This window comes from Accipiter gentilis, chromosome 6, assembly GCF_929443795.1.
Source record: "Accipiter gentilis chromosome 6, bAccGen1.1, whole genome shotgun sequence".
NCBI classification, from domain to species: domain Eukaryota; kingdom Metazoa; phylum Chordata; class Aves; order Accipitriformes; family Accipitridae; genus Astur; species Astur gentilis.
Genome location: NC_064885.1, coordinates 38,488,089 through 38,515,853, shown reverse-complemented (window position 1 = coordinate 38,515,853; position 27,765 = coordinate 38,488,089). Strand labels below are relative to the sequence as shown.

At 41.6% G+C, this 27,765-nt stretch overlaps 1 protein-coding gene across 2 annotated transcripts in view; it reads left to right on the top strand.

The window, feature by feature from the left end:
* Window positions 1–27,765, top strand: part of FNDC3B (fibronectin type III domain containing 3B) — a 210,000-nt gene that overhangs the window by 44,885 nt on the left and 137,350 nt on the right. The window contains exon 3 of one of the 2 annotated variants that reach the window (XM_049803975.1): window positions 3,949–4,024. In XM_049803975.1, the coding sequence (XP_049659932.1) occupies window positions 3,949–4,024 (76 nt within the window). Of the gene's footprint in view, window positions 1–3,948; window positions 4,025–14,198; window positions 14,380–27,765 lie in introns of those variants that run through there. The other variant, XM_049803976.1, reaches the window with a different exon arrangement.

Here is a 27,765-nt window from a genome sequence, read left to right as displayed (position 1 = left end):
TTTCATTAAAACAAAGACGTTATCTTTAGGCTTTTTTATTGCTTTCCTCAGATTTTTCATTAAAAGCTTCAGAAACAAAGTGTTCTTGTGAAGATCCCCTGTGTAGAAAGGAAAGAGAAAAGCTGCGTTCCAGGCTGCAGAATGTGGTTTTGCTGTTTAGGAGGACATGGGGAAAAATAAATCCTTGAATTAGTTTTTAGTGTGTATAAACAAAAGAAGTTGCATAGTCCCTTGATATTATTTGTCCCAGGCAATTGTGACAAATCGGGGGCGTTGGCTGGAAAATGCCCAGTATCTAATACTCGATGCGTACTGGTTTTAATGGTTTGACCTCAACTCTGCAGCTCGTTAGTTGGTGCTTTGCCACTGCAAGCTCTCAGGGGGTTATGCGTGGCGTGGGGCGAGTGCTGAGGGGTTTTGGGTGGTGGGGTGGATTACGGGGGCAAACCCCAGTACCCCAGTTTTGGGGTGAGAGGAGAGGCTGGGGCTGGGTTACAGCCTGCTGGAAGGGGTCTGCCTGCGCGGAGGGGCAAGCGGAGGGTCTTGCCCGAGGAGCATCCTCATCGCTGCTCCTGGGTCTGAGGCCACCTTGGGTCCAGCCCTTGTTCCAGTGTTGACCCACATCAGTCGCAGGTCGGCTATTCCTGTTTGCTATCCATACAGCTGCATTCCCCCAGCAACAGCCTGTAAGCGTTTTCTTCTGCTCCGAAGGCGGCTAATTTGAGCATCAGTGGAGAAGAATGTCTCTTAATACCTTCAGAACTTAATTATTATTTTATTTTTTTTACATTTTAGGGAACAATAGCTACAATATTTTATTACAGTGCAGTTCTTGCCTACAATATAACTTCTAAGTCTGTTACGTGCACTGATGGTTACTGGTTTTAGCAGGTGATTTTCTGTACCACCGTAGCTGAAGGTTGATTTCTTTACTGTTCTGAGAAACCCCGCGTAGCTGGAGATGGCCTTTTCGGCTATATGCAAAGGCTTGGCAGCTCAGGGCCTTGGGTTCTCTTCTTGCTCCTTGGCTCCTAATTTTTCTGAAATTTTGCTGAAGTGAATGAATTTCACAAATGTTGGTGTTTCTTCTGTAGCACAAAAAAACTCTACTCGGAAAGTGAAGATCTGGTGAGGCTGCCATCACTAGGTGCAGAAGACCTACTTGGTTTAATAGAAATCAAGCTCATTGACCTCCTTTGAAATCTTTGTGCTTGTGTATATATTTAAATGTCCAAATACCAATAAAACCAGATGAGTTATGGCTTTCAGCCTTGTAGTGTTAGGAGATGAGATGGTACAAATTGTATACATTGCACAAGTATAATTTTATGAACACTGAAGCTCGAAAAACTTACTGAAGACCTTGGGAAACCAGGATCAGTTTTACCGGATTTTAGGTGAAAACCATGGTGGAACTTGCTGCAAATACTGACTGACCGAATAAAGCACTTTTTTCCCAGCGGCAATATCATTTTGAAAGGGCTTGTGGCTTAATTGCACAGCTAATATATAGAAAGGATAACATTTTTCAACTATTTGATATTTAACCTCAAGATCCTGTGTGACAATGTTTTGTGGTCTCTTGTCTTGAGCTGTGCTTAAAATTTGGGCAAAATAGTATAGTCTCTACTCCAGACATGCCAAGTAGAGTTGATGGTGGTTATCCTGCAGCATGCAATGGGGTACTTTGCTTTCTGACCAACATAATCCCATGTTTTGTGACAGTACCTAGTGCTGAGGGGTGGGTGTGGTGGTTTGGGTTTTGTTTTTTTCTAATAAATATGAAATCTTTAAGCCCTTGTACTCTGGGAACTGTCAGAAAGGAATTATTTCCATATATATAACATTTTAAAAGAAGCTATTCTGTATAAGTCCCAGGCTCTCCCCATGGGTGGGGGACGAAGCAGTGGCAGCTGCTCTCCTTCAGGAAAGAAATTTGTTGATGGAAACAAATTTGTTTCTGTTCAAAACCTGTGTAATTAGGCAAGGATAATGCTGCTTCATTTCAACTGTCATAAGCAACGGCTCTTATTGGGGATATAATCTTTTTTTAATGTGGAAGCCCAAGGAATTCTTTTCAGAGCACACCACCAGGTGTGCTAAGGCACACTTGGGCTGGTGATGGACCTTTTGCAATGATTCCTTGAAAAGGAATTTGTAAATCATGCCCTTCCGATTAACTCTGGGGTCACAACGTGCCTCGTGTAATAAGAGGAATCCCTTTCTCACAGTCAGTCTTAAATCTGCCATTAAACTCCCCGCTTCAGGGAAAAGATCGAGCTTTTCATATAGGAGACATCAGTCTAGTTAGGGGCTGTTTTGAGGAACTGGACCAAATTCTTGCAAAGGTGTGATGGTGTGCTAGGGCGTCTGGTTTATGTTAATCAAGCCTGTTAATAAATAACCAGATCTTAGAGCTGTTGGTTTAGACACCTAATGCAAATGAGCTAATGAAATATTTTTATGATTCTTTGCCTCTTTGTGTTCAGGTTTCTGTATTCTTGGTTCGTGGTTTGTTTTGGGGGGTTTTGGTGGTTTTTTTTTTTTGTTCTAAGCTGAATGACACTGCTTTGTTCTGCGCTTCTTTTGACGTGATGCCCATAACCTGTTGTGGATAATCCCTGCCTATTCATAGCAAAAGCCCACTTAAATGTTGTCACTTAGATGTTGATTGTTTGGAGATTAGGGATGGAATGCCTCTTATCTCTTCTGAACCATCTATTGTGCTCTGTATGCTGGATGAGATCCACCGTGATCTGTGCTCCCCAAGAAATTATTGTTGCAGACAAAATAACGGCTTTCATATGTCATTTTTCTGATTTCCACCTTGTGCTTTAAAAATGTTGCTGGAATAATGAGTTTCTGTAGGATAACTGTAATTCGAAAGGTCATCTAGGTAATAATTATCTTGGGCATTTAGTTTAAGGAATTCAGAAACACAACATTCATTCAGATTCTGTCTTTCCATATTGAGTGATTCAGTTCTGCATGCAGGTGTCGCAGAATGTGAAGACCCGACCTAAATTTAAAGAGAGTTTTCACAAAAATATATCAACCTAAATTTTCAATTTATACCAAAATGAATCCAGATTTTGATTGAACTTCTGACAATGCAAAGTTAACAGAAGTGTGTGCGAGTAAAAGTTTGACAGGCAGCAAGAGCATGGGATAAGTGATCACTGGTTCCCAGTGAAAGTCTCCATTGAAGAAAGAAATCTAAATGATAAGTTCGAACACCATCATTTTAGACACCTGAAAATTAATAAAGATGAGTACAACGTACGCTGAACTGGGATGCCTTTTGGTGCTTCCTGGTCTTTGTAGCATTCCCATCATCTGCAGAATTCAGCAATGAGGTGATATTTTGATTATTTTTTAAAAATATTATATTTGTTACTAAATAAATAGTTTATTACTGGTTCTGTGTACAACTGTTGAACTGTGTGTGTGTGTCTGTGGATTTTGCTTAACTGAGATCTGTTATGTGTAGGACTGAAGGATAAATTTTTAAAAACGTTACGGATCAAATGCCCTTATGCTACAAAAACCCTTTTATTCCTGTGAATTTGAAATCTAGGTATGGCTGGGTGCTGCATGCTGGAGTTTATGTGCTCTCTGCTTTCATGTGCCAGTGGTCTAAAGATTTATGTCCTTAGCTATCAGCATTTGGCCAAGTTAAACACACTGTCAAGAGTTTGGTGGTGGAACCTGAAACCGTAATTCTCATCTGCAACGGAGTTATGTCTTTATTTCAGCTCTGAAAATTTAGATGAGTAGGTAGGCTTTAAATCTTTACTGGCTCTTGGATGCTGCTGGTACCCAAAGATACCAGTCTGTTCCCTCCCTGTCCCCCATACCTCTTCCAAAGTACAGGTAACACAATTGTTGGGTTGGGGAAATTTAATTTTTGAAGATCACAGTGAAACAAATTTGTTTTTCTTTCGGCAGGTCTTTTTGGTTCAAGTTAATCCAGGTGAAACCTTTACAATAAGGGCTGAGGATGGAACCCTGCAGTGCATCCAAGGTAAGAGGATACACGAACGTGTGGACTGGCATTGCTTGCATTATGGAAAACTTGTTCTCTCATCTCTACAAAAATGTGATATGCAGTTCTAAAAATACAGTGAAGCACTTAAGAGTGGGAAGTTGCAGACATGACTGCTGTAGCTGTTATAGGACTTTAATATCTCGGAATGAGTCATGAATTTTTTGCAAGTCCAAGAGATTTCTCTCTCTCTGCAGTTATTTATCAGCAATTTTTATTTTATATATATATATATATGCATATTTCCATATAACCAGATAGGAAATACAAATGAGAGTTCCCAAGTTATGTTGAAAACTTAGTAACAAATTAAGTGGATATCTATGGAAAACCTATTTTGTTTTCATACAGGCATCTGGAGGGATAGAAAATGAGCAGAGAAGTACAGACATTACAGAGTGCTTGGAGAAGTCAGATTGGGTTTGAGCAGAATTTTAAATTGGTTCTTTAGAAGCAGAGCCAGTTAATTATGTAGTATCGAACAAAAGCATGTAAGTAGTCTTTGGACTACTGTTTTACCTCTTGGTAAAATTGTGCAAATATGATAAATGGTGCTTGTGGTTTTTTATGAGAGAGAGCCCACACAAAATCTTTTAACAGGTCTGAAGAGAGAAGCAACAAAAGATCTTTCAGTTTGTATACTGAGTACTGTGAAGAGGGTTTCTAGCTAGTGGCGAATAGAGCTTTGAAGTGAAGCAGATATTTCCCTATATACAACATTGTCTACAGCAAATATGGGAAGACTAAATAAAAATTTAAAGGGAATAGACCTTGTGTAGCTGTACTGCTAATACTGGTTTAAGTGATATTTTTTGAGTTTATGCCATTATCTTATTTTTTTGAGAAGGGAAGTAGGTAGTGTTGCCTCCCCTATCCTTTCCAGAGCTTATACTATTAAGCAGCAATCTCAGTGGGCTATTAATTCAAAATCCTTTCCTAAAAAAGTAGTAGCAATAGGGGGAGAGAAAGTCAGTTTAATAATAAATATTTAGCTAGTGAATTGCCCCTGTATTTTGACTGTGAATTTGAAATCTGCTCAAGAAAGACTTTTTCTTAGACTGCAACAAATACTGAAATCATACTGCTCAAGGATAGCTATGCTTTTTATTAGAATTTGGATTAGAAGGGACTCCTGGAGGTCACCCTATCCAATCTTCTGCTGAAAGCAGGGATAGTGTCAGAGGTGGATTGGGTTGTCCGCCACCTCCTGAGTTGTGAAGCTCTCTGAGTATAGAGGTTGCTCCCTGGGCAAACTGTTCCAGTGCTGCCCCGCTCCCATAGGGAGGAGTTTGTCCTTTGAACTATGTGAAATTTCCCGTCTTGCAGTCGCTTCGTATCTTTTCTGTGGGCCCCCAATTTAAACAGTGGAGGAGTTGGTCGTTGTTGCTTGAAATTTCATCCCCATGGAAATGATGAATTAATAGTTGTTTGAGATAGGCGTTACAGAAGCTTCCCTGAACACCATCCGGGATTATTTGGTCTTGATGAACAATAATAGCAGCAATTTAAAACTGCTTGTTAAGATTTATAGCCAACATGCCATGTGGTAAGAAATTGGTCCACGTGGCAATTAACAGAGGAATAAAGCTGGCTACTCCTTTTATTTGAAGTGAATGCTTTATATTGGTTAGTACATTAAAAATTTCCATTACAAATATAATTATGACACCATTTATTTATAATTTTTTTCATGCTCAAAGTGTTGTTCAGACAGTGCATTTAAATGAATGCAACTTGAAACATTCTGGTTCTGTATTCCCAGTAATGTAACATGTTTATGCTAATGAGGCTTGTTTGGTACTCGTCAGCAGTCTTTCATAAAACTAATTTAGAGTTTGCAGCACAAGATTGTCTCCTGTTTTTTTGGTAGAGCTGCAGTATTGACTGCCAAAGCACACGCGTTTATTTATATACCCTCTTTAAGTTCTGTTTGAAAATTCTGATACTCTTTTCATACTAAAGCTTCAACTCCTACTTTATTGTGAAATATTTTTATTGCTGAAATAAGTACATGCTTCAAACACAGAAGAGCACGTGACTGTATTATTGTTGCTTTTTTTTTTCTTTTGGTGAAGCTGTGTTCACAGTGCAATTGTGGAACTTAATAGTGAACTATTGTGGAAGAAACTGTAATCAGTCAACAAATATACTAAGATTAGGATTTTTGACAGTTCTGTTTTTCCTGTGCTTTGAGGTTATTGTAAAAGACAGGCTTATTTTGTGTGCAGTGTTTTTGGAAATTACACACCCCCTTGCTCCACAAAACTTCTCTCTTTCTTTTTTTTTTCTCCCCCCCCCCCCCCCAGTGATAGAGTATTCTGTACGTTTAAAGGTTAATGTATTCCCTGGATGTGGGGCAGCACTCAGACAATAATAATGCATTTTCCTTTGCTCCCACATTGCACTATGATTAGCAAGCTATGGAATAATTATAGCACTATGTTAAGGCAGCATGAAAGTCTCTTTTTGGCAGTGCAAATCTTCAGTTTGTGTTCCTGGAGCCTGTTTTGGATGTCCTGTGAACCTCCACAGCTACAGTCTGTCTGGGGATGGGTGGGGATAATGTGTGTAAGAGGACTGATGTGAAAACAGCAGAGAAAAAGAAGACTTAGTGGATCTTCATTTGTCTTCTCAAGGTTGGAAGAAGGACATTTGTTTGAGGAAAACCTCTGTGGAATATCCTCCGCTTTAAACACCCTGAAGTGTAATTAGCCACTAATTGAGTAATCACTGTTTAAAACCAGAAAGAATAGATGCACATTTGAAGGTCGCCGATGTTTTGGAATAGTGGAGAAATCCTAAATGCAAAAACTTTTTCCAATTCCTCAGGGTTTCACCAGTAGGATACTCAGTGAAAACTTTAAAAATAAACACCACACTACTCCCCCACCCCCCCCAACTGAGAAACTCCCCCCCTAAAATACTATAAAACAGGAGTAAATGTGTACTTCTAATTGAACGTGCGCTGTGTTAGAGCAAGTGCTCCCTTCATTCCTGTTTTCTATTTGCATGTAGCCAGAGGTGACTTGTTTAAGCCGCTGATTTATAAGCCCCATAGATCGCGGTGGGGGGCTGGATTAAGCAGCTCACGGAAACGGCGGTGGCTGGGAGAAGTTCAGCTGGTCACTGGGCATGAAGAGGGGCTGCGGTTTCCTTGAGAGGACAGATTTAAAGAGACCGAGAAATCTGTGTTTTGGAGAAATCCAGCCCTTGAGTACAGGTCTGTATGTCACAGTCCGCACGTCGGGTTATTTAAGGGAAGCATCTGAGCGGGTCCAGGTGATCTCGCCAGGACTTGACTTTCTAAGGGTTTGCCTTCTCCACCCCACGTAATAAAAGAGATACTGTGGTATGTGACACTTGTAGCCTTTGTAACAACAACCAAATAAAGGAATAAAGAAAGAGGATGTTGGGGATTAATTTAGAGGAATATATTTTTTTTTTTTTTAATAGTTGCTAGAAGCTGAGTTGGGTAGGAATGCTCTCCTGCCTACCTTGCCTGTTAAACCCTTCAGTGCTTGGTGAACATTGAGACTGGCCACCTGGCCTGCGTTATAAAGTGGAAACATAAGGTACATCCTTAATATTTGTGGGCGATTGGATGACCGGTCTTTGTTCTTTTTAAACCATGTGCGTATTAATGACGAAGTATTAGTATGCTTCCTCTGAAAATGACGGTATCCCTGGGGAGGAGGGGAGGAAAGCCCCGCTCGTGCTGCGCTGCCAACCAGCCGGGCTAAGTTTTGGGCTTTAACTGCAGAACTGTACCTCTGTGGGTGGTTAAAAGATTTAGAATCTTAATTCAGTATTTTTGAGCGATGAAAGGTGTATATGTGCTGTATCATCAGTGTTTTAAAAGCTGCTCTTTTTATATAGTTTTGACAGATAATAAATACTTCATAAATATGTCAATACTCTAAATACTTCATTTCCTTTATGCATTTTTCCACTTAATTTTTCACAAGCTCAGGACTAGACTGTTGCTAGCTCTGCAAGGAAAAGACAAGGGCAGGGCATATCCTCATCCATTTCTTTGTTCCGCTCTAACTGTAGACCTTGTATTCCCTTTATATAAGAGATTGCTTCTAGCTAGTGCTTTGGGGTAACCACACTAAATGAAATACAGAAGAAAAGGAGAACGTGGATCTGATCAGCTACAGAATGGAACTGAAACAGCCCCCCTGTATTTGAAAAACAATGACTCTGCTTTCTGAATTTTAGAATAAATAGATCCGGGTGAATCTGACGTGTTCAGGAAATTCGCCTTTCCCTAGTGACTGATTGAAGGCTGATGTTTTTAGCCAGTATCTAAAGATCTTTGATAGGAGCTTCTATTGCTGCATGGGAATGGTATCACGTACTAAATTCCGTAAAAGTACAGCAGTTTGTGCATAGTTTGGGGCAGTGGGGCTGTACCCACAAATCTGTTCAGTGCTTTTTCATCCTGGAAGGCAATAATGCCAAGCTGTCATGAGCTCTGTGGTATGAATAATATGGACAAAATGATTATTCTGGTGCCACTTGAAGTTGCTTGTCACCAACATGTTGAAAATACATATGTACAGAGTATGCAGACTGTGTAACTATCTGTTCTATCCACACAGAATTGCTGAATTATTACTAAATGTACTTTTTGTTGCTGTCCATCTAAATGATACCCAAGCTGGGTCTCATTTTTGGCCACAAGCAAACCAGGCTGAGTTTTCTGTTCTCTAATTTTCTGTATGTATGTGTAGCATGTGAAAAGCCTGTAACAAAGATAGCAGAAAGAACAGCTAGCAGAAAAGCACCTGGCACGATAAAAATTGAAACTCCGGGTGTATTCTGTCTAGCCCGTGCTGTTGAAAATACCCTCTTGAACTTATCTCTCGTCTTTGTTCATTGTCACGGCACTAGGTTTGGAATAGCGAAGCACAAAATTTGCATGCGAAGAGAACAAATACGCTAATGAAAAGAAATTATGCTTTAATTCTAGTATTGCACAGGTGAACAAGGGTCTGCATTAAATGGGCTTTTGTGATGTTTTCAAGGACAAGATACAGATGTGCAATGGCATGGAGGGGTCGTAGTTACATGTAAAGGTGAATATCTCTGTAGTAGACAAGAACCTAAATTGCCTTTGGGTGGTTACATTTTGAAATGAAAACAGAATAATAAACATACATGGTTTACTAATACTGCTACTTGTTTCAAGAGATATTTTCAAGTGTTTTGCCGTCGATGCTGAACTTGAAGCACTACAGGGCCCTTGTTTGTTCTTACCTTGTAAAACAAAGAATGCATGAATTAAATTTCAGTGCTGCTTTTTCTGTGGCTCTAAAAGCGAGTAACTCGAGAAAGGCCAGAAGTATGCTAAAAATCTAGCAGTGGTTTCTCAAATGAAAGATTTCCTGGAATTATTATTCCCTTGATTTGGTAGGTGGGTGTGGCTTGGTGTGGTAATGTAAAGGAATGGGTCATACTAAAGGGTAAATAGCTGTAGATTTATGTAGGAAGAGTGTGTGTGTCAGTGAAATAAGGTTGTTCAGTCTAGTCTGAGCAAACCAAAAAAAGTAATTTTTTTTTTTCCCCCCCTTTAGCATGAGATCGGAAATGAGGAAGTGAGTCAGTTTCTTGGAGGGAAGGAAAGAGTTGAAAACAGATGGGACATCATGTAAGCAAATGAGTGATAACTGGCGTGTTACTGGGTGGGGATGGAGGTACCGAGATGAAAGTAGTGAAGGGCACACGCGAGGGAAGCAGTCGATAGTTGTTGGATCAAAGAATGGGAATGAAGGAAGCCCAAGGAGATGGATCAAAAAAAAAAAAAAAAAACAAAACAGGTTCAGGTAGCTGACGTGGTTTTTTTAATATGCGGCGAGCTTACCTGTTGCATCAAGTGCTGAGAGCATCTCCCTCCATCGCTCTGCAGGTGGAGAGGCAGCCGATGGCTTGCTCCAGTGTACCTGGCTTGCTTTCAGTCTGAGATGAAATAGTAGCAGCACCTGAAATGGTGTTGCTTTGGAGAGGTTTCCAGAAGGCTGGAAATACACTTTAATCAAAGGGCAGCTCTTGAAATCTGAGGGGAGAAGGTACGTTGGGCACTTCAGGGCAGCTGCTGCTTGGGGACTGGTGAGAGCTGGGGGCTGGGGGGGGCCCAGGCTGGTGCAGCAGCAGGGATGCCATAGCATCTGCTTTCTTTCCATAATCACCTGCTGAACTCTCAGAATACGGTCCTCAGTTAAGTTGTAAGAAACGAACTTGTGACTGTTCTCAAAATACGCCGCGAAGCGTTGCGTTGGTCAGAACATAAAACTCTGCAGAGCGGGAAGAACCCATGTCCTCTTCAGCGTGTCGGTCTTCTGTCTGGTGGTGGTTGGGTGTCTGCAGGAGGTCAGGCATGAGACCTCCACGGAGAAAGGGCTCCTGGGGGCGCGTCTGCCAGGGCGCGTGGGAGTGGGACGGGGTGGACATGCTGTGGCTGTGTCAGGGAAGGGTGAAATGCAGGGTGACCTCTGATTTTTGTCTCTCTTTGTTTCTACAAAGTGTTTCGGTTCTTCCCACCTATGTGCTGATGTGCAGACCGGTTATATGGTATGGAAAACTTTCTGCAGGAAATGTAGTTTCAGTTCGGATTGTTTTGGTCATTAGGGTTTGGAGTAAAACCATCTGTGTGTGGTGGTGCTTTAAAATACAGCCCTTCCTTTGGTATTAAACAGTTTTTGCTTACCTTTTTTTTATTAAATTTTGGCTCAATTTCTTTCTCTTTTAGAGTAAGGGCCCTTTTCACCCTAATATGTTTAAAGCATAATTCTTACTGATCATTTACATAATCTTAATTGACTCGTGGTACTTGGTGTTTAGGCTTAATATTTGATGGAAGAGTCAGGCCTCTAATACCCATTGGCCGCCTTGGTACATCAACATGTTTAAGTAAGTTTCTGATGTGTTAAAGTTTTTTCTGTTAATGGACAAACGAGGAATCATCTGCACAAGCATCCTCCAGAACAAAACTGTGTTGGAGGGCTCTAATCTGGAAGAATCCCATGTCGCTGTTTGTAATTTCTATCTGACCAGCCTTTGCTGTATTGGCCAAAATATTTCCATCAACAGAGTCAAGATCATCCTTTAGAAGCACTGTCACCATCTTCTACCTTTGGTCGCTTTGGTGTGTTGGCAAGCTCAGCTCTGTAGCACTGGCATGTCCCCAGACCTGGGTTCAGTCGTGACCCTTCTGTTGGGATATTATCCATGATGCACTCCATAGTTTTTTCAAAGGTATAGCTATAAACCACCAGTTGTTAATACCTAACCATATAATCATAACGGATATTGTTATTTTATTTCCTCATTGTTGCCCCATTATTAACCAGAAAATATCAGAATTTGCAGTGGAGCCTTTTATCCTCTGTGTTATTTTTGCTGATTCTACCTGTATTTCAGATATGAGCCCTTTTGGCCTTTTGGTGTTTGGTCACCTTAGAAAACTAAGGTCCTGATCGTGCATCACTTACTCCTTCTGCGTGCAATAACTAACTTCCATGTTTCCATACCTTTGTGGAACTTGTGTTGAAACCGTTTAAGACAAGAGAGAGCAAAGGGATGCGAACGCAGAGTAGGTTTTTCCCTTGTTATTGTCAGTGAGATCGTAGCACCGTTCTCCTTTCATCTCATTGGTTTTGTTTGTAGCAGACTACAATAAAGTATAGGAAACTAAGTAAGAAGCCAAAAGTAAGCAATAGGATGCTTTGTTTACCGTGTGAATAATCTTATCTTCTCCGTTTTAGATCTGATAATGCTGAGAATAATCATGGAAGTTTTTTTGCATGTGTGTGGATTAAATCTTGAATAAGATGCACCTGCAGCGGTAGGTTTGCTGTAGAGAACATCTAGTCCTTTAAAAATCCCTTTTGATTAAAATATAGTAAACTGGTAGCTATTATTTAATCCAACTCCCCTGATAAAAGACAAAAGAAGAAACTTGACACATAACTAAACTTTAATTTGGCTTAATCTTTCCAAATCCTAAAGTTCGAATGTTTTACAGTACCCACTGTGAGGGGAGAAAGGGAGAGAAATACCGCTGAAACTGGAAATATTTCCAAAACACTTTGAAGTGTGGAAACTCCAAGCGTTTTGCGAGACCCTTGCTAACGGTCTGCAACCCCGTATACTCAGTGGGATAGCCACAGCCTTTCCCGACCCTGCAACCTCTTCCCTGGGAAAGCAGGGCTGTGCTGCCTGTGCCACGGCGTGCCTCTGCTCCGGCCAGCCTGGGATGTGACCTGGCAGCCAGCTCCTCGTCCTGCTGACGTGGCCTCCCGGCAGAGGAGCTTCGGCGGCGGAGAGGGGCAGGGGCTGAATCATCAGCAGGATGAGAAATAAATTACGACTCCCAACTATTCCCCTTTGCGAGTATATAAAAACGGGGCATCCTCCTTCACAGCGGAATAAGACGTAAATGAGCAGAGGAATAGTTCATGAAGTTTGTCCTTTAAAATGGGGGTTTTTGGATTTTTTTTTTTTTTTGAATGCCTAAAAATCTGCTGCTGGGAAATGCATTTATCTCTACAATTAGGACAGCAGACTTTAAAGACAAATGTTAGAACATATGGTTTGGGCTATAATTTCAAACTTTTTTTGGTTTTGTAAATATGCAGGACTTGTATTTGGGGTTTGTGTCTGTCCTTATTTTACTTGTGTATGTGTGTGTGTATATATATATATATGTGTGTGTCTGAAAGGATCAGTAAGTGCAGTACATTCAAACTAATTTGAGGGGCAGTTGGAAAGGCAGTGTCTCATACCAGCATGCTATCAGTGGATCTCTCCCCAAAACACAGAGAACCTATGTGAGTGTATCGGTATCTGCAGGAATGCTTGAGCTGTCAGTGTCAGTCTGTTCAAATGCAAATGATCCTCCAAGTGTGGACCCAGTACATTCCAATCAATGGTGCCAGGATTTTAAAATCCAAGATCCACACATCCTTTACCCAGTCTACTCGGACTACAGACATTGCAAACATATTAGTCAGTGCTTTTAGTCTTTTTAAAGTGTATTAGTGCAGCTATAGTTCTAAGTTAGTAAAGCAATTATATTCAGCTTTCTTAATTTGAAGCAATTATATTCATTGGCCAGACGAGTCAAGAAATTATTCCATCAGCCTTATTAAATTCCATTACTCCTCCTCTCAGGCAAATGTTTGCTTTCCTGTACTTTTTATTCTTTATCCTCTTTGATTTTGGTTCATGTTTGTTTTGTACATGCAGTAAAAACTCTTCACCGTGCAATGTGATTTGCAGTGTTAGATAAAAGTTAGCATTTTCAAAATAAAGCTAGCACGAGCTGTTACAACCAGAAATAGCTCTTTGTATAACTTTATCAGAAAAGTCTTACCCAGTTTTTCAGTCTCCTGCAGAGGAAAAAAATACAAGGAGGTAGGGAGTAGGGCACTAAGAAAGATGGCAAATGTACAGGTATCTTGGCTTTGTTTTAGTGTGAGATTTGTCTTGGATACAGGATCTGACAACTCATGCATTTGGTATGACGTGTGGTGGGACGCTCTTGAGAGGATGCAAAGTGAATTCTGGTAATTGAAGACCTACCTGTTCCTCTTGCCAAAACCAGAAGTAACTGGTGTGGCAATTGGCATTAACCTTGGTTTAAAGAGAATATATTATCCAAATGAGAGGAGCAATTAATCCTCCAGGTCAGTTCTGCCACAGGCTCCTTTTACAAAGCTTGTGCATCGTGTTGCTGGCTGTCCACCTGAATATGGTTTTTCCCAGATTCCACTGCGCTCAAAGGACTTGAGACGTGTGTTCGGCGGATGAGTTCTTCAAACACAAGTGTCTGAAGCTGGGAAGCCTTTGTGCTGTACAGAACAGCGTTCCTCCTGCCTCTAATGATAGACTTTCTGTATTTTAGCATATCAAGAACTGTTTCCTTGCAGGAAAGAAATACTGAATTCTCGACCAAGCAGGTTCTGCCAGTTTTATAACTTTTATTAACTTCATATGCTCCATTGTGACTGCCTGAAATTGGCATAGCGCATAGTTTGATGCTATTTATAAAAAGGCTAAGGCGGGCATTTCCTTCTATGTAGTCAGACTGTTAACCCAGGAAAAGAGACATTAAGCAGCACGCTCTAAGAGCAGACTTTTTTTGAGTTGCCCATTTGAGGGATGAAGGGGGAGATAGAAAGAAGCTTGGTAGCAATTTCCAAATACTTGTACCTGGAACTTCACTTAGGGAGCTGCAGATGAAATTCCCTCTCTGAGGGAGGCTGATGATATATTATGTTCACATCTGTGGCAGCAAGGCAGATTGTCTATCAATTAATTGGGAAACTAAGGTAGGAGATGTGGATTGGGGATGTGGATGAAGCGTATTGTCACTTAAATCATTACAGGGCTTTTATTATTGTTATGTTTTTTCTAATTTTAAAACAAATCTCAACTTGGATAAGTAATAATGAACTGACTTTAAATGTCTTGATGGTTAAGAATGTAGATTGGGTTGTTTGTTGGTTTTGCTGAATTTTAAATTGTATTTATTCTTATCATAAAGAAATCTGTAGCGGTTGGTGGAAGCTGTATCTGAATCAGCTGTTGATTCTGCTCTTGTCAGATTTCTTGGGTTGGGTAGCTTCCACACTCTGAAAGTCTAACCTCTTCTATATTTAGAAAGAGTATGTGTGATCATATCCTTAAGAGTCTTGTTTGTTCGTTCTGCACCAGCTTTTCTTGTAGTCACTGCGATATGGTGGGTTCTGTGCCTGTGACGTCAATAGATCATTTTCTGTATCGTGAATATTTTCATTAACATAGGTTTGAAGAATAGATGTTATTAACAGAAACAAATTGCTGAATCAGCTTTGTAATGAAAGCATCGCTGGCTTCAAAACAAAAAGGAAAGAAAAAAGCCCACTCAGCCACGTTATCCAGTTTGAAATTGCATCACCTTGGACAACCTTGAAGGCTGTAGACTGCCATCCAGTAGTATCAGCCATAGTTGTCTAAAACGTAAATCTAGAATCTGAATTTGTGCTCTAAAATATTTAAGGCCAATATAGTAGAAACAAATAAACCTACACTGTGGTTTACTCCTTTAAACACCACAAAACTTAATTTTGATTTTTCCTTTCTTTATGGGTCAGAGAGCATCAAATACTACTTAAAAATCAAGCTACTCCTGGAGATGAGTGGGGTTTTTGTTTGGTTTTTTTTAATGTTCAGCACAAGACCAATTTCTGTCATAATTTGTGCAATTTATTTTTCTATTAATGTACCCCCTGTGTGTTATAGCGTAAAGCTGTAGGGTTCTGCAAAAGTTTTGTTTATAAGCTGTGTTTGATTATTGCTTATAACTTCTTGACTACTTGATTATATTAACAACAGTTTTGGTGGTGTGGGGGTGTTTTTGTTTTGGTTTGGTTTGGGTTTTTTTCTTGCTGCTGTTTTTTTGTAAGCTTATCCCTCTTGTTTCTGTTGGGGATGGGATGGGGGAACATTTGAGTGTAGATGGCTTGTCAGAAGCAGCGCCTTCTCCTCTGGGTTGCTGTTAATTCTCTGATGATACCCTCCATAGGAGGTTTCAAAAAATATTTAGTAGCACAGAAAAATGTTAATTGGTATGTATGTGAAGTATTGCAAGTTATTCATCACCAAAGTTTGTTTTTCCTTCTCCTGACAAGTGAAGGGCTCATGACCCTGCAGGTATGGAAGAAGGAAGCCAAGTAACCCTTGCGGAAACCCTGGTGTAAGGCTTTGTCAGCAAAATAGATTCTTGTTGTTATGTTATGGGAAGGCTTCACTATTGCCAATGCTGGCCAAGCAAGAGTCTTCATTTCGTTTTAGCTCAGAATACTTAGGGCTTTTGTCCATACAGCTTTCAAGCAAAAGTACATAATTCACTGTGTGGCCAATAGCTACCTGTGTCGTCTTTATCCAAACATCACCTTCGGAGTGATGTACATGTTAAATGAAGCTTTACTGTGTTATTGATAAAAATCTGGCCTAAAATTCCTGGAAACTCATACATTTTTGAATATCACACCCGCTGCTGCTAAGGGTCAGTCTCTTCAAATGCCATCTTGGCTAGGTCGCTACAGATGACCTTGGCGTAACATTATAGAATACTAGTTTTGTCTCAGCAGGCAATATTATCTCATCGTAACATTTTTTAATATTTCTAGCTGAATTGTTTTGAATGTTGGAGGTGTGCCTGGAGAGGGGACCGAAACACAATGCCTGTCATTCTCAGTCGTGTGAGGCAGAGCCTTTGGGTTTGATGATGGGGCTATGGCGAGCAGGGGGGGAGTGAGAAAATAAGAAGGTCCCTCCAGTCCGGTTCCCAGCACCTGTTGCCTTGAAACTTACATTAACTCAAACTTGTTTAATTTCTAAAACCAGTATTTGTGCATGAGTGTGCATGTATGTCTGTGTGTGTGTATATCTATATATAAAAGTATAAATATACACAACTGTATAAACATATACAGAAATATATATATTTGTATTTCTGTTTATATCTGATCACTTCATCACCTTAAGACTGTTACTCAGCTCTCTAAAGCTGGTCCAAGCATGGCTCTCCTCTTGGTGGAAGTTTTTGTAGCCTTTGGTAACAGCATGGAAATGGCAAGCAAGTGCTGTCGGGTGATTTGCCTGCAGGATTTTCACTGAGGGTTCATTAAGATTACTTAACAAGTTAGAAGTAATTTGCCTCCCTTGAGGGAGAATTCTGATATTTGGAGTGTTTATCAGTCATCTGCAAAATGGAATGAAGGTAATTGGTGGCTAATTGTTTGCAAGAGCTGTGAAATACAATTACGAAGAGTTAAGCTGAAACCGATTGTGTTTATGAAATCTAGCATAAGAAATACTATATTAATCCTGCCTCAATACCAGGAAACGCAATTAGTATAATTAAGACTATCATATTGTAATTTTCTTGGCGACTAGAAGCTTTGGCAGCCGCTTTCCTCTTCCAGCGTGGTTGGAGCGGAGCGCGTTCCTGTCGGCGGTGCCTTCTGCTGCCGCTGCCAAGGGAATTATAAAATTACTTTGTTTACCCCTGTCGTGGGACGCAGGAGATGTGACTGCTGTTGAGTAGAAAAAGTCCTCAAACTCTTGCATTTCAGCTACTCGGTTGTGGTCACGGTGTAATTTCGCAGACCGTGTTCGTATGTGGTAAGTGCGGCTGGAAGCCCTGTCTGCAAGCTGAGGAAAACGGATGGTTTGGGACTCCTCAGCGGTGGCTCTTCGATGTTCAGAGTGCGAACTGGATTTGCACCGAAGGAGCTCCTTGGATTGCAGTTTGCCTACCGATGGGTGCCAGTCCTGTCCTCGGCCCGCGGGAACCTCCGCGCTCCATCGGATGGTACCTTGGAGGTTGTAATCCCCGCAGGGTGGGAGAGGACAGGCAGCGCAGGAGACGCGGTCAGATACTGCCGCGTCGACAAGTGGCTGCAATTAGGGCAGATGAAAAGAGTAGATGAGTATTGCGCTTAGATTCTCGTTAACATGAAAAGTAGATAAAATAAATAGCTTCATCCATTTGTATTTAAGTAAACTTAAGCGTGTCTAAATTGGTTTTAGGAGCAGTAATCATAGATACCTCCATGCTGGCAGGGAAAAACTAGGGTATGTACAAACTGGTACTATTAAATTAGCTTATTTGTTGGATATGTATTGCTTATCAGATGGTGGATCTGTTGTGCAGTGTGCCCAGGTCAGGAAAAAAAATCAGTGCGTAACATACTTGTTGCAGTCTGTGTGTCACTGCTGTGAATGCATTCAATTAAGGGATAATCAGCATAATGCCTACTTTGAGCTCTTCTTAATGATTTAATTGCTTCTCTGAGTTAAATAAACACTTGATGCTTATTTTACAAAATTTTCCCTTGGGACCTCATCACATGAAAGTGTATGTGCATGTATTTATTTATTAAACATTAAGAATAATCAGTTATTTAATTAAGCTTCTCCTGAAGTTCTCTTTTGGGATATTCTGTGTTCTTACGAGCTGCTCGAATAACTAATGTGTCAGAATAGACTAGGTAAGAGAGATAACGAATTTGCCGATTGGAAAATGAATGTGCACATTAATGTTCCAGATTATTATTCCAAGGTCATCCGGGTGTCTGTCCTTTGTGGCTAGAAGTGCCAGTATACGTTTTTTTATGTACTTTGTGAAATGCTTTAACAGTTTCAGATCACCGCGACAGCTCCAGATGTGCGGTCTGACCTCTCTCCAGAAAGATGGCTGAGGACTCTCCCCGGATAACGCAGCGCCCCGGGTACCTGCGGCTTGGAGACGGGACCAGATGCATCCCCTTCCCTGCGTGCTCCCGGGGCTGGGGCCCTTCTCCCCTCTGCTGGGCACAGGCTGGGGGGGCTGCGGGGCAGCTCCGCTGGGCTTTGCCCATCCGAGTGTCTGCAGAGATGCTTCCCTGCTCCATGCGAGCTGGGAGGCTGTCCTGGAGCAGACCCACAGCTTCCGTGTATATCCATGTACTTGGAAAGCATTAGGAAACTATACTGTCCCATTCTTTTGATCCTTTTTTTCTATTTATTTTCATTCTGTGCATAAATTTATTTTTTTTTTTAAAGACTGTTTCTTTCTGTATTTCTGTGCACATCATTTGTATCAACATGCCCATTGGAACTGCCTGGAGCCTGCAGAAAATACTACATGGCTATTCCTTCTACAACTTAAAAAGTCTTCATGTCTTTGTAAAAGTTCACCCACCCCAGAATATTTGTAAGGGATACTCAGTATCTTTTTTTATTACCTAGGTTTCCAGAAACTAACTGCTCTGCCAGGGTATGAGAATTCACTTTGAGTTTTATTGGAATTTGTTTCTTACAAAAGGTCTGCGCAGCATGGAGCCTGGCTAGCAGGCTCCTCGGCGAGCCGGTGCCCCCTGTTCAGCAGTGACATTATTTAGTACAGGAATTGAATGTATTCCCGTCAGTTTTCCAGCCAAGGAGCCTTGGCTGGCAAAATGCTTTCGGGAAGGGTGCAGTTACCACGTAAAGAGGTTCTCCCCTTCCTGCACTTAGGGTATTTGATACGTTTCCTTCAAATGGTTTTAACTGCTGAATTAATTAATATGCTAGTTCAGATCACATTTAAACAAACCTGTCATAACTGTCTGTCTTGTTTCTTACCCGGTAGTGCAATGCTGACTGCGATTTCCAGATGTAGCCCCCACTTCATGATGCTGTTTGCAAGTATCAGGCTAAACAGCTAACCTGATGCTATTTTGAAGCCAGTTTTAATGATAAACACCAGAGTAATCTCTCTAACTGAGGCTATGAATGGTTGTGCGTGGGTGGTGGTGCTGTGCAAATGAGGGGGTTTTGTTTATGGCCAGAAGGGTATACTGAGAAACTTTATACTCTGCTGGGTCTTATTGCAGTGGGCTGCTTTTGAGGAGCATATAAGCAATGGCAGAACTTTTAGTCAAACTCTAAGTTTCAAATTGGCTTTGGAAACTTAGTTATATCTCAGAACATGGTAAGATGTTAAATTGAAAGAACTTGTTGTGCTGAGGTATGTGGAAGTGGTAGACACGATAATTATGGCTGTAACTGCTAATAGTGTTACAGTAGTTCCAATCAAGCAGAAATATTTGGCCTGCAGAACATAAGAGAAGCATCCTGAGTGTGTTTGTAGTGTAAGCCATGTGTGGGTTTTTTTTAAAAAAAAAAAAAAAAGAAAAAAAAAAGAAAAAAAAAAGTTGAAAACCAGGGGGAGAAAAAACCCTCTAAAGTCTTGGTCCTGCTGTCATAAGGTGAATTTTTCTCCTCTTCTCCACTTCAACAGTTCCTCTGCAAGCGGTGCTTAACTCTACAGAAAGCCGGGGTGTGTTCCAAGGCTTTGCAGTTTGTTTATTGATGCCTTGTCTTTATTTGAACGGTGGCCTTTTATATGTTCAAATAGCATAAGCTTACATTTTCCTCAGGGTGAATCTAAGACTAAAATTGTTTTGTTGGCAAGCACAGCAAATTGAATGAATTAGACTGAATTTTAGTTTTCAGGCCATCCCAGATACCTTAGCATCAAATTTGGGTGCTCTGTTTTGTGTTACGTAATATACACAAAAGGAAAGAAATTGAGGTTTACAAGTCAATATCTGGCATTTACCAACTGCCGCTCATTCGCCTAGTTATTTCCATTCTATATATAGCCAAAAAAGCTTATGCACAAAATGGGTTAAGTGAATTAGGCAGTTATTTGAGCCAGCTGCTATGCTAGAAATAGAACTATAGCTGTTTTCTAACCCCAAGCTGTGTAGTTGCAATATTCCTTTAATACTACTGTTTCCTCTGCTTGCAGCTTTTTAAAGCCCTTCTTTCATCTTTTTAGGAGGTATATTGTAAGGACCATTTTGAATATCCAATTTGGAGCGTTGTTTTTCTTGCTTTATTTTGACTTTAAGATGGATGTGCCAGGCAGACACAGTGGTTAGTCTTATCTGCCCGGGTTTAGTGAGTTGCTAAATGCAGTTTGTGCAAATGTCTGGACAATTCTAAATGGAGCTTTTTGTAATTAAAAATGTAATGAGAGTCATCAAAGCAGTAGTAGTTCTGTTCCAAGTACAAATGCAGTTAGAGACTGAAAAACTGCCTTTCAACCCAGATAGCCCTTAAAAGCTGACAGCGTGCAATGTTGCTGATAAGGACCGCAGATCTCTTTTTAAGCCGTGCACACTTCCACATTGCTGTCATCAGAGCTGTTCATGTTTTCAACAGTTTGTAGCAGAGGTTGCTCTCCCTACATGTTTTCCACCCCCCTCAGTAAAAAGCGACTCTTTTTTTTGTCCACGGTTGTAGTTGCTGTGTGTGGAGCTGACATTTTTGACTCCCTCTGGAGACAGCTAATGCTTCTCCTTCGTGAGAAGTGCCTGTGAAACGTGGCCAGAACAGTCGTGGGCTCGACGGAGCTTCAGGGAGGCCAAAGGTCCCTCAGCTTTCTGAACAGCCACTGGTGCAAATTTGCCCCCTTCAGAAGGAGTTTCAGAGCACAGAACTGCAGTTCTTGCTCTGACTCATTGCTCTCTTAAAAAGTATTTTTGGGTAAATGGGGGAAACTAGGTGCTGCCAGTCTTGGAGAGCTTCAGCCGTTTGTTGGCTGAAATAACTTGCCTCAAAGGTAGAGGATCGTGCTTGAAAATTTTAATTGTATTTTCCTGTCCTGAATTTCTGGACAGAGGTAACAGTGAAAATAGTATTTTATTCCCTGTCTTCATTTTATTTGGTTTGCTGGCATCCACCTATGCTGTTTCATTGTACAAAAGGAGCTGTAAGCCCTTTCTGCCCCTTTCTAATTCTTTCTCTTTTGTATTTTACCTGCAATTACTTGATCTTCCATGATCTCTAACCTACAGTCAAACCTTTCTCTTAATTGTGTCTCAAAAGCTGGATGACGAATCCTGTGTCTTGCTGTGATTGCGCATGTGGTGCCACTCATACAGCTTTCAGCTCAACTTAATGGTTACTCTGTTTTCTACTAGTCTGAAGCTGTTCTCCTCCTTGTCTTTTTCATACAAGTGGAAGAGAGCAAGACTTTACTGATAAAAGCCATGGTTGTTTTGGACTTTGGAAAAGTTGTGGTTTGATACAAGCGACCTGACCTGACCTGATGGATAGCTGCTGCTGAAAGACATGACCTTACGATGTTCTCTCCAGCCCTAGCATCATCTCCCTCTATTTCCTTTGCCTTATGCTGCCATTTGCCATACCCGTTAGCCTGGTCAGGAGGGGAAAACTGATCCTATTAAAAAAAAAAAAAAAAAAAAAGAATAGTTTTTCTGCCGTTTAGTCTCAGCTCCCACAGTTCAGGAGCAGAAAAGAAGAGGAGGAGGGAAGAAAGGAGAGTGAGATTGCCCCTTTGGTGGCACTAGCCGCAGACCTATTCACCCGGTCACTAATTATGTACCCTGGTAGGAAAATAATGTGAGTTAGGAATATGAGCTGCGTGTTACAAAGGTTTGAATTCAAGAAAGCCACTTGTTGAATTATTTTATTCGGCTTGCGTATGCTTTCAAGCACCTGCTTACCCTGCTCGTTGCATGGATGTGCCGCAGGCTTTGGCCAGCAGCAGGGCACCAGCACGTGGGCACCCCAGAAGAGCAGTCTGGGACCCTCCTGTCTTTCAGATCCTTTTTATTATTTCTTCTGCATACGCTCTTCCTTGGGGCTTTTGAAACTCCGCCCGTAAAGAAACCATCCATTATACTTGAGGTCACCTCAGGCTTCTTTCTGCTGTGAACCACATTGAACATTTGCTGAACTGCCCAGAAAGAAGTGGAAACTTCGGATTCCTGAGGGGGACTTGAGCAAAGGCGGTGCCAGGCAGTCAGCTGTCGCTTTGGTCCTGTGGAGAGCTACTGGCAGGACCGTGCCTTTTCTTTGAGTTATCTGGGAACCATTTAATTTATTTTCAAGGAAAATTGAACAGACTTGTCACGGACCAGTAAATTGCAAGAGGCGCACAAAGAGGCCGGCCGTGGAGTCGCTGCTCCTCCCTGGCCCTGACTCAGGAGCTCTTTCACGAAAGGATGCTGCGTCGAGAGAAAATTCCTCCCTGATTTCTGGGCAATATAAATGCTTCAGTTCACAAGGAGTGGTGTCTCTTTCTATTGTTTGTCTTGTTCTTCTGTGCAAATATCAGGAGAATAACAGCTTCTTTTGGTCTTAGGAGAGCTTTGCACATCTTATTTCAAATTCAGAAGAGGAATGGCAGGTTGCCCTGCTGTAGATCTTCCTGACTTGCTTGCAACTTGATCTGCATGTTTTGTGCTTTGTTGCTTCAGTGCACCCGCTCTATGGGAAACGCTCGCGACTGTTGTACCTGCAGCGTTTTTCCACGCTAAAAGTCAGCTTTGCCACTTTGGCAGCTGTAACTGAGAGCAGCCCAATTAATTTAGGAGAACTCTTTTCTCAACATTTCAGATAGCATGTTTTTCATTTCTGAGCTCTTCACCGTGCTGTGGCTGAAGTTCAACAAGCAGAAGTATTTCTGATCAACTCAAATAATTAACATTTTTAGGATTCCTGAGATGCCATAATGCTGAGTGGCATGGGTTTCTTGTTTGGGGATTTTCTTGGTTTTGTTTTTCCTTATGTGGTCATCTGCACCTGTGTGATCGGTGGAGTTGCGGGCAAACACAAGTGACCGTGTGCTACTTTTCCTAGAGACACGGTTGTTTCTGGACAGCCTCCCAAGCCGCTTGAAATAGCCAGTTTTCACCAAAGTGAAATGGTACCTGGTGTCATCTTTCTGAATTGATGCTTTATCGAGATACAAGATTACTTTTTCAATTGTTCTCCAAAATGTGTTTTTGCTGAAGAGTAAGATGACAACAGATCATCCATACAGCTTTCATGTTAAATCGCGTTGCCAGTTGGCCTGCTTGAGTTTTGAACAAATTTGATCTAATTCTGCCAAATGCTTTTGAGGTTTTGGATTCTTTCTGTAAGTTCAAGTAACCTGTCAGCATCCATATCTCTGTTACCCTGTTAACGCTGGAGTTGTCAGAAGGAAAATATCTGTAACGAAATCACTTGCAGAAAGTGAACTGATGCGTACAGTATAGCGTTGGAGAGTATTCATGCCATGTTCTTCATTGATACAGGGGACCTTGATAAAACCTGATGTCTTAAATGGGTGAAGCAGCTAAAGATGTATGGCTGTCTTCAGCTTCACTTTGTTTCTGGAGTGGAAATAAATACCTGTCTTAAGTCACTGTACGTTCAGGGAGGGAATCCACATATTTAGATTGCTAAAATAAGACTCTTTTTTTTTCTTGTGTGTTCTTTTCAGTACCCTTACCAAGTATTACCCGTGTTGCCGTGGCTTTAAAAGCTGTGAAAAATTCTTTGCTAGTGTATTCATCTTAGGGAAGACATTGATTTATTGTGTGCAAGGTGACTTGAATTATCTCTAATTGGTAGGTCATTAGTCTATTAGATCGTTAATGGCTCAGTTTGATGCTAGTGTCGGCTCTGCATGCGTGTTCACGAAACCTTTCTTACCTTGAAGTATCCTGTCTGGCATTCACATAAAAATAAAACCAAGGTTTGCACACGTATTTGTGCTCTGTTTTCTTAAAGCTAGCAGGGTCATTTGTAACCAGCCCCCTTATTTATTCACCTACCAGTGTCTGTTTAGCAGAGCGGTGCCTGGCGCTGTGAGCACGTTCTCCTGCCTGGAGGAGCCAGTTTCTTCGCGAGGAGCAGGAGAGACGGCAGCTTGTTCGTGGCACCGGGGTTCTACGCTGACACGATGCTTGCAGCTGCACCGCTCGGGCTAAAGCCTTGCGGTGGAAGCTGTGACGGACACCCGGCACCCACACCTGCACCCCCACCAGCTCCTGCTGGGGGATGCCCGGCTGCACAGGCTGCCCACGGCTGAGGGCGCTATATGGATCTGAAGACCGTAAATCTGCCTTTTTCTTGGTCTGTATGTGAGGCAGAGAAACAACTCAATTGGTGGTTAAGTATAAACACACATACTATCTGTGCGCGTATGAGTTTTTGCCCAAGAACTTCATTTGCATTTGTAAAGGTGAAAATTTGTCCCTCAGATGTTTCTATGCGTCCTTAAATGAGAGCGCCTCAAAAATACACATCCAAATAGAAGTTTTGTGTATCTGTCAATTAGTTTTCTAGTTGGCTGTTATCCCTTTCCCCTTTTCACACTTGCTACTGCTTGAAAACTGGAAGTCTTCTCGTTGGCCTGTAAGTGTCGTCTTGAAACCGATGGCTTTTTTTCAGTATAAAATATCCCCATCAGCTTCATTTCACTGGTGCACATGCTTTCCTATCACGTTAACTGTTGTACCGTATCTGCTGGAAGCTGAGGGTTTTGTTACCTGTAGACAAAGAGAGGCTCCTTCGAGGTGTCTGCCAGCAGCAGGACCCAGCTCTCCACCTGGGCTTGCGTACAAAGGGTCTCTGTCCTCAGGTTTTTCTGTAGCTTTACAAAGTCTGAAAGCTGAGCTCTGTGGGGAAAACCGACACAAATTCCACATTTGGATTGCAAGTCGGGTGTTTCAAAGGGGAGCAGGGGTGCACCTGGAGCCTGATTTAAGACGTTATCGTATAGTTAGCATCTCGGTAGACTTAGGGCTTAGTATTTTGTGTTTGAAATGACTTCCTAAGAGGGAACGTGCTTGGTGTAGCATCACTCTTGAATGTGACGAGAGGGTAGTAAGCAAAAACGGTAACTTTGAACACTGAGATGTTCCGCTGACTTTCAGTTAGAGTCTGTGAGCACCGATAACCATTTATTTCCATGCAGGGATTTAGCAAGGAGAGAGCGGAGGAGGTGAACATATTTTCCTTTACCTAGGGCTTAAGTTGAAGCCTGCGGTGGCGATAACTTCTCAGTCTTGCATGTCTTTTATACTAAAACCTCGGTCAGCCCTAGCCTTGCTCTCAGCTTAGGCTGAATAAACGCTTGGCACGTCTTTGTGTTTAGCCAATGGGCAGTTGCCTTAATGCCAGAACGCATTTTGATTTACAGTGAAAAATACTTACATGGCAGGGAGAAATGATTTCTTTTGACATTCCTTGAAGCAGAAACAGCTGCGTTCGACGTTTTTATTTTTTTTTAAAAAAGCACAGTGGCATCTCCCTTGATAATCAGAATTACAGCTGAGCATGAACAGCAGGGCATAGTTCTGTGTGGAGTCACTTAGCGAAGTGTTGCAACACAGATTATCCGACGTGAAACAGCTGTATTCGTTACTAATAGAGCAATTTGTCAAAACACCAACATGGATTTTTCCCACAATAACAGATGTGTGGAGTACGCTGCCACCCCCCTCCCCAGATTGCCAGCATCTGTGCGTCATGTCATGCTCCGAGGTGCGGTGTTGCTATATAGCCTGCCAGAATGGATGCATTTATTTTAACCGTATGATGAAATAGTTATGTTGTGACTAACTGGGATCCATCGGCTGGAAAATTTTAACAATTTGGAAGAAAATGTTTCTGCCTTGTTATTACTTACTACTTAATAATAATGGTTTGTGGATGCAAATGTATCGTAGCTTCCCCAACACAGCCAAGCACAACTAAAGTCCCTTCTTTTTTTCTTATTGTCAGCTGTTAAACAGGTGATAAAGGATTCATAGTTCACTGTACCCCTCCCAGGTTCACCCTGACAACAGCGTAACTGTTGCCTAACATACAGATGGGAAAACGTATACGTTGCAGCAAAGCAGTGTGAGGTTCTGGACAGTGAGAATCCATTTCACTTCTTTCTCTGCCAACATAAGTCAATTTGTTATTCTCTGTTTAAGTTCTCAGTAGAAGCACCTGTGATGACAATAATTTGTTTACAATTAAACTAGTGTATAATGGAGGCCACCTAAATATATTAAATAGAGTCAGGAAGAGTATTGCCTTGGGGAGGTCACTGGCCTTTGAAGTAAGAGGAAAGGAGGAGGGAGAGCAGCAGGGCCTGTGCGGGGAGTTGGGGGAGGCACACGTCTTCAGAAGTAGAGCTTTGGTTCATTTCTGTTATTTGTTCAAAATAACAAACAGTCCTCCTTGTTGAAATGCAAGGTATTGAATAGCAGAATGTGATCACAGTTACTTTTTCAAAAGACAGAAGGATACTTTTCTCTGCACATCAAAGTGCAGAGACAGTTTAACTTCCAATGTCCCTGCACTAATGTTTTTCTCAGCTGACTAACATGCTGAGACTTGCTCAATTTCTTAGATTTTTGCTTTTTGGAGAGATTTCGCAAATATTTGGTCTCCATGCCTTAGAAGCAAATAACTTTAAAACTCTGTTTTTGTATTAGCCTACCAATAGTTGTCACTAAACGTTTTGCTGGAGGTGTATTTGTGGGAACAAAATGAAGAGCACAGGAGGTCAGAAATCCAAAGAATCTGAAAAATCCCATGGGCTCCAGGAAACCTGAAACGAAATAACTGTGAGACAGTTTTGCTTCTGGTTCACTTGTTAGTCTGACGAATGACCAAAGACCTCCAGCGTTTCACGTCACTGCGGGCAGTTACTGGAGGTGGCCAAAGCGGACATCCAGCCTTGGTTCCCTCCATGGTGATAAAGGCATCCCAAAAGGTGCGTTAGCCGACCGGAGACATGGATGAGGGTGTTCATGGACACCTCAGGAACCGAAAATTCGGTGGGGTGGGTCTGGATTAAGGCGTTTGCGAAGACCGCGTTTGCGTGAAGCTGGTCGAGGTGCTCTGTCCTTGCTCAGCTCCTCTAACGGGGGCTCTTTTGGTGCGAGCTGGGGAGCGCTGCCTGAGCCAGTGTTTGGGGAAGGAGGTGCAGCCGCTGCTTTCTGATTGCCCCCTTTGGAAGCAGGCACTTCATCTTCTAGGGAGGTGAGGGTATAGCTGTGATACTCCATCAATTAAATACAATATAGTTAAGGTGTAAAGGAACGTTTTTGTTTCGCAAGCTGATAATTTTGGGGGTCTTTGGTGGCACGTGATCTAACAAAAAAAAAAAAAAATTTCTCCTCTTAGTAGCTTATAAGATCTTTAGAGTGCAAAACAGAGGGAAAGCAAAGAGCTTTCTAACATGGACCTTTTCGTAGCCCAGCTCTTGCTGAAACACAAATATTCTGGTTACAAAGGTGGCAGTTTCAGGCAAATGCGGTCCGGAGTCATGTTGCAACCTACAAACGATGCATGGGAAAGTGCTGGTGGGATGCTGGGGAACACTGGAGTAACTGCTTCAGTGA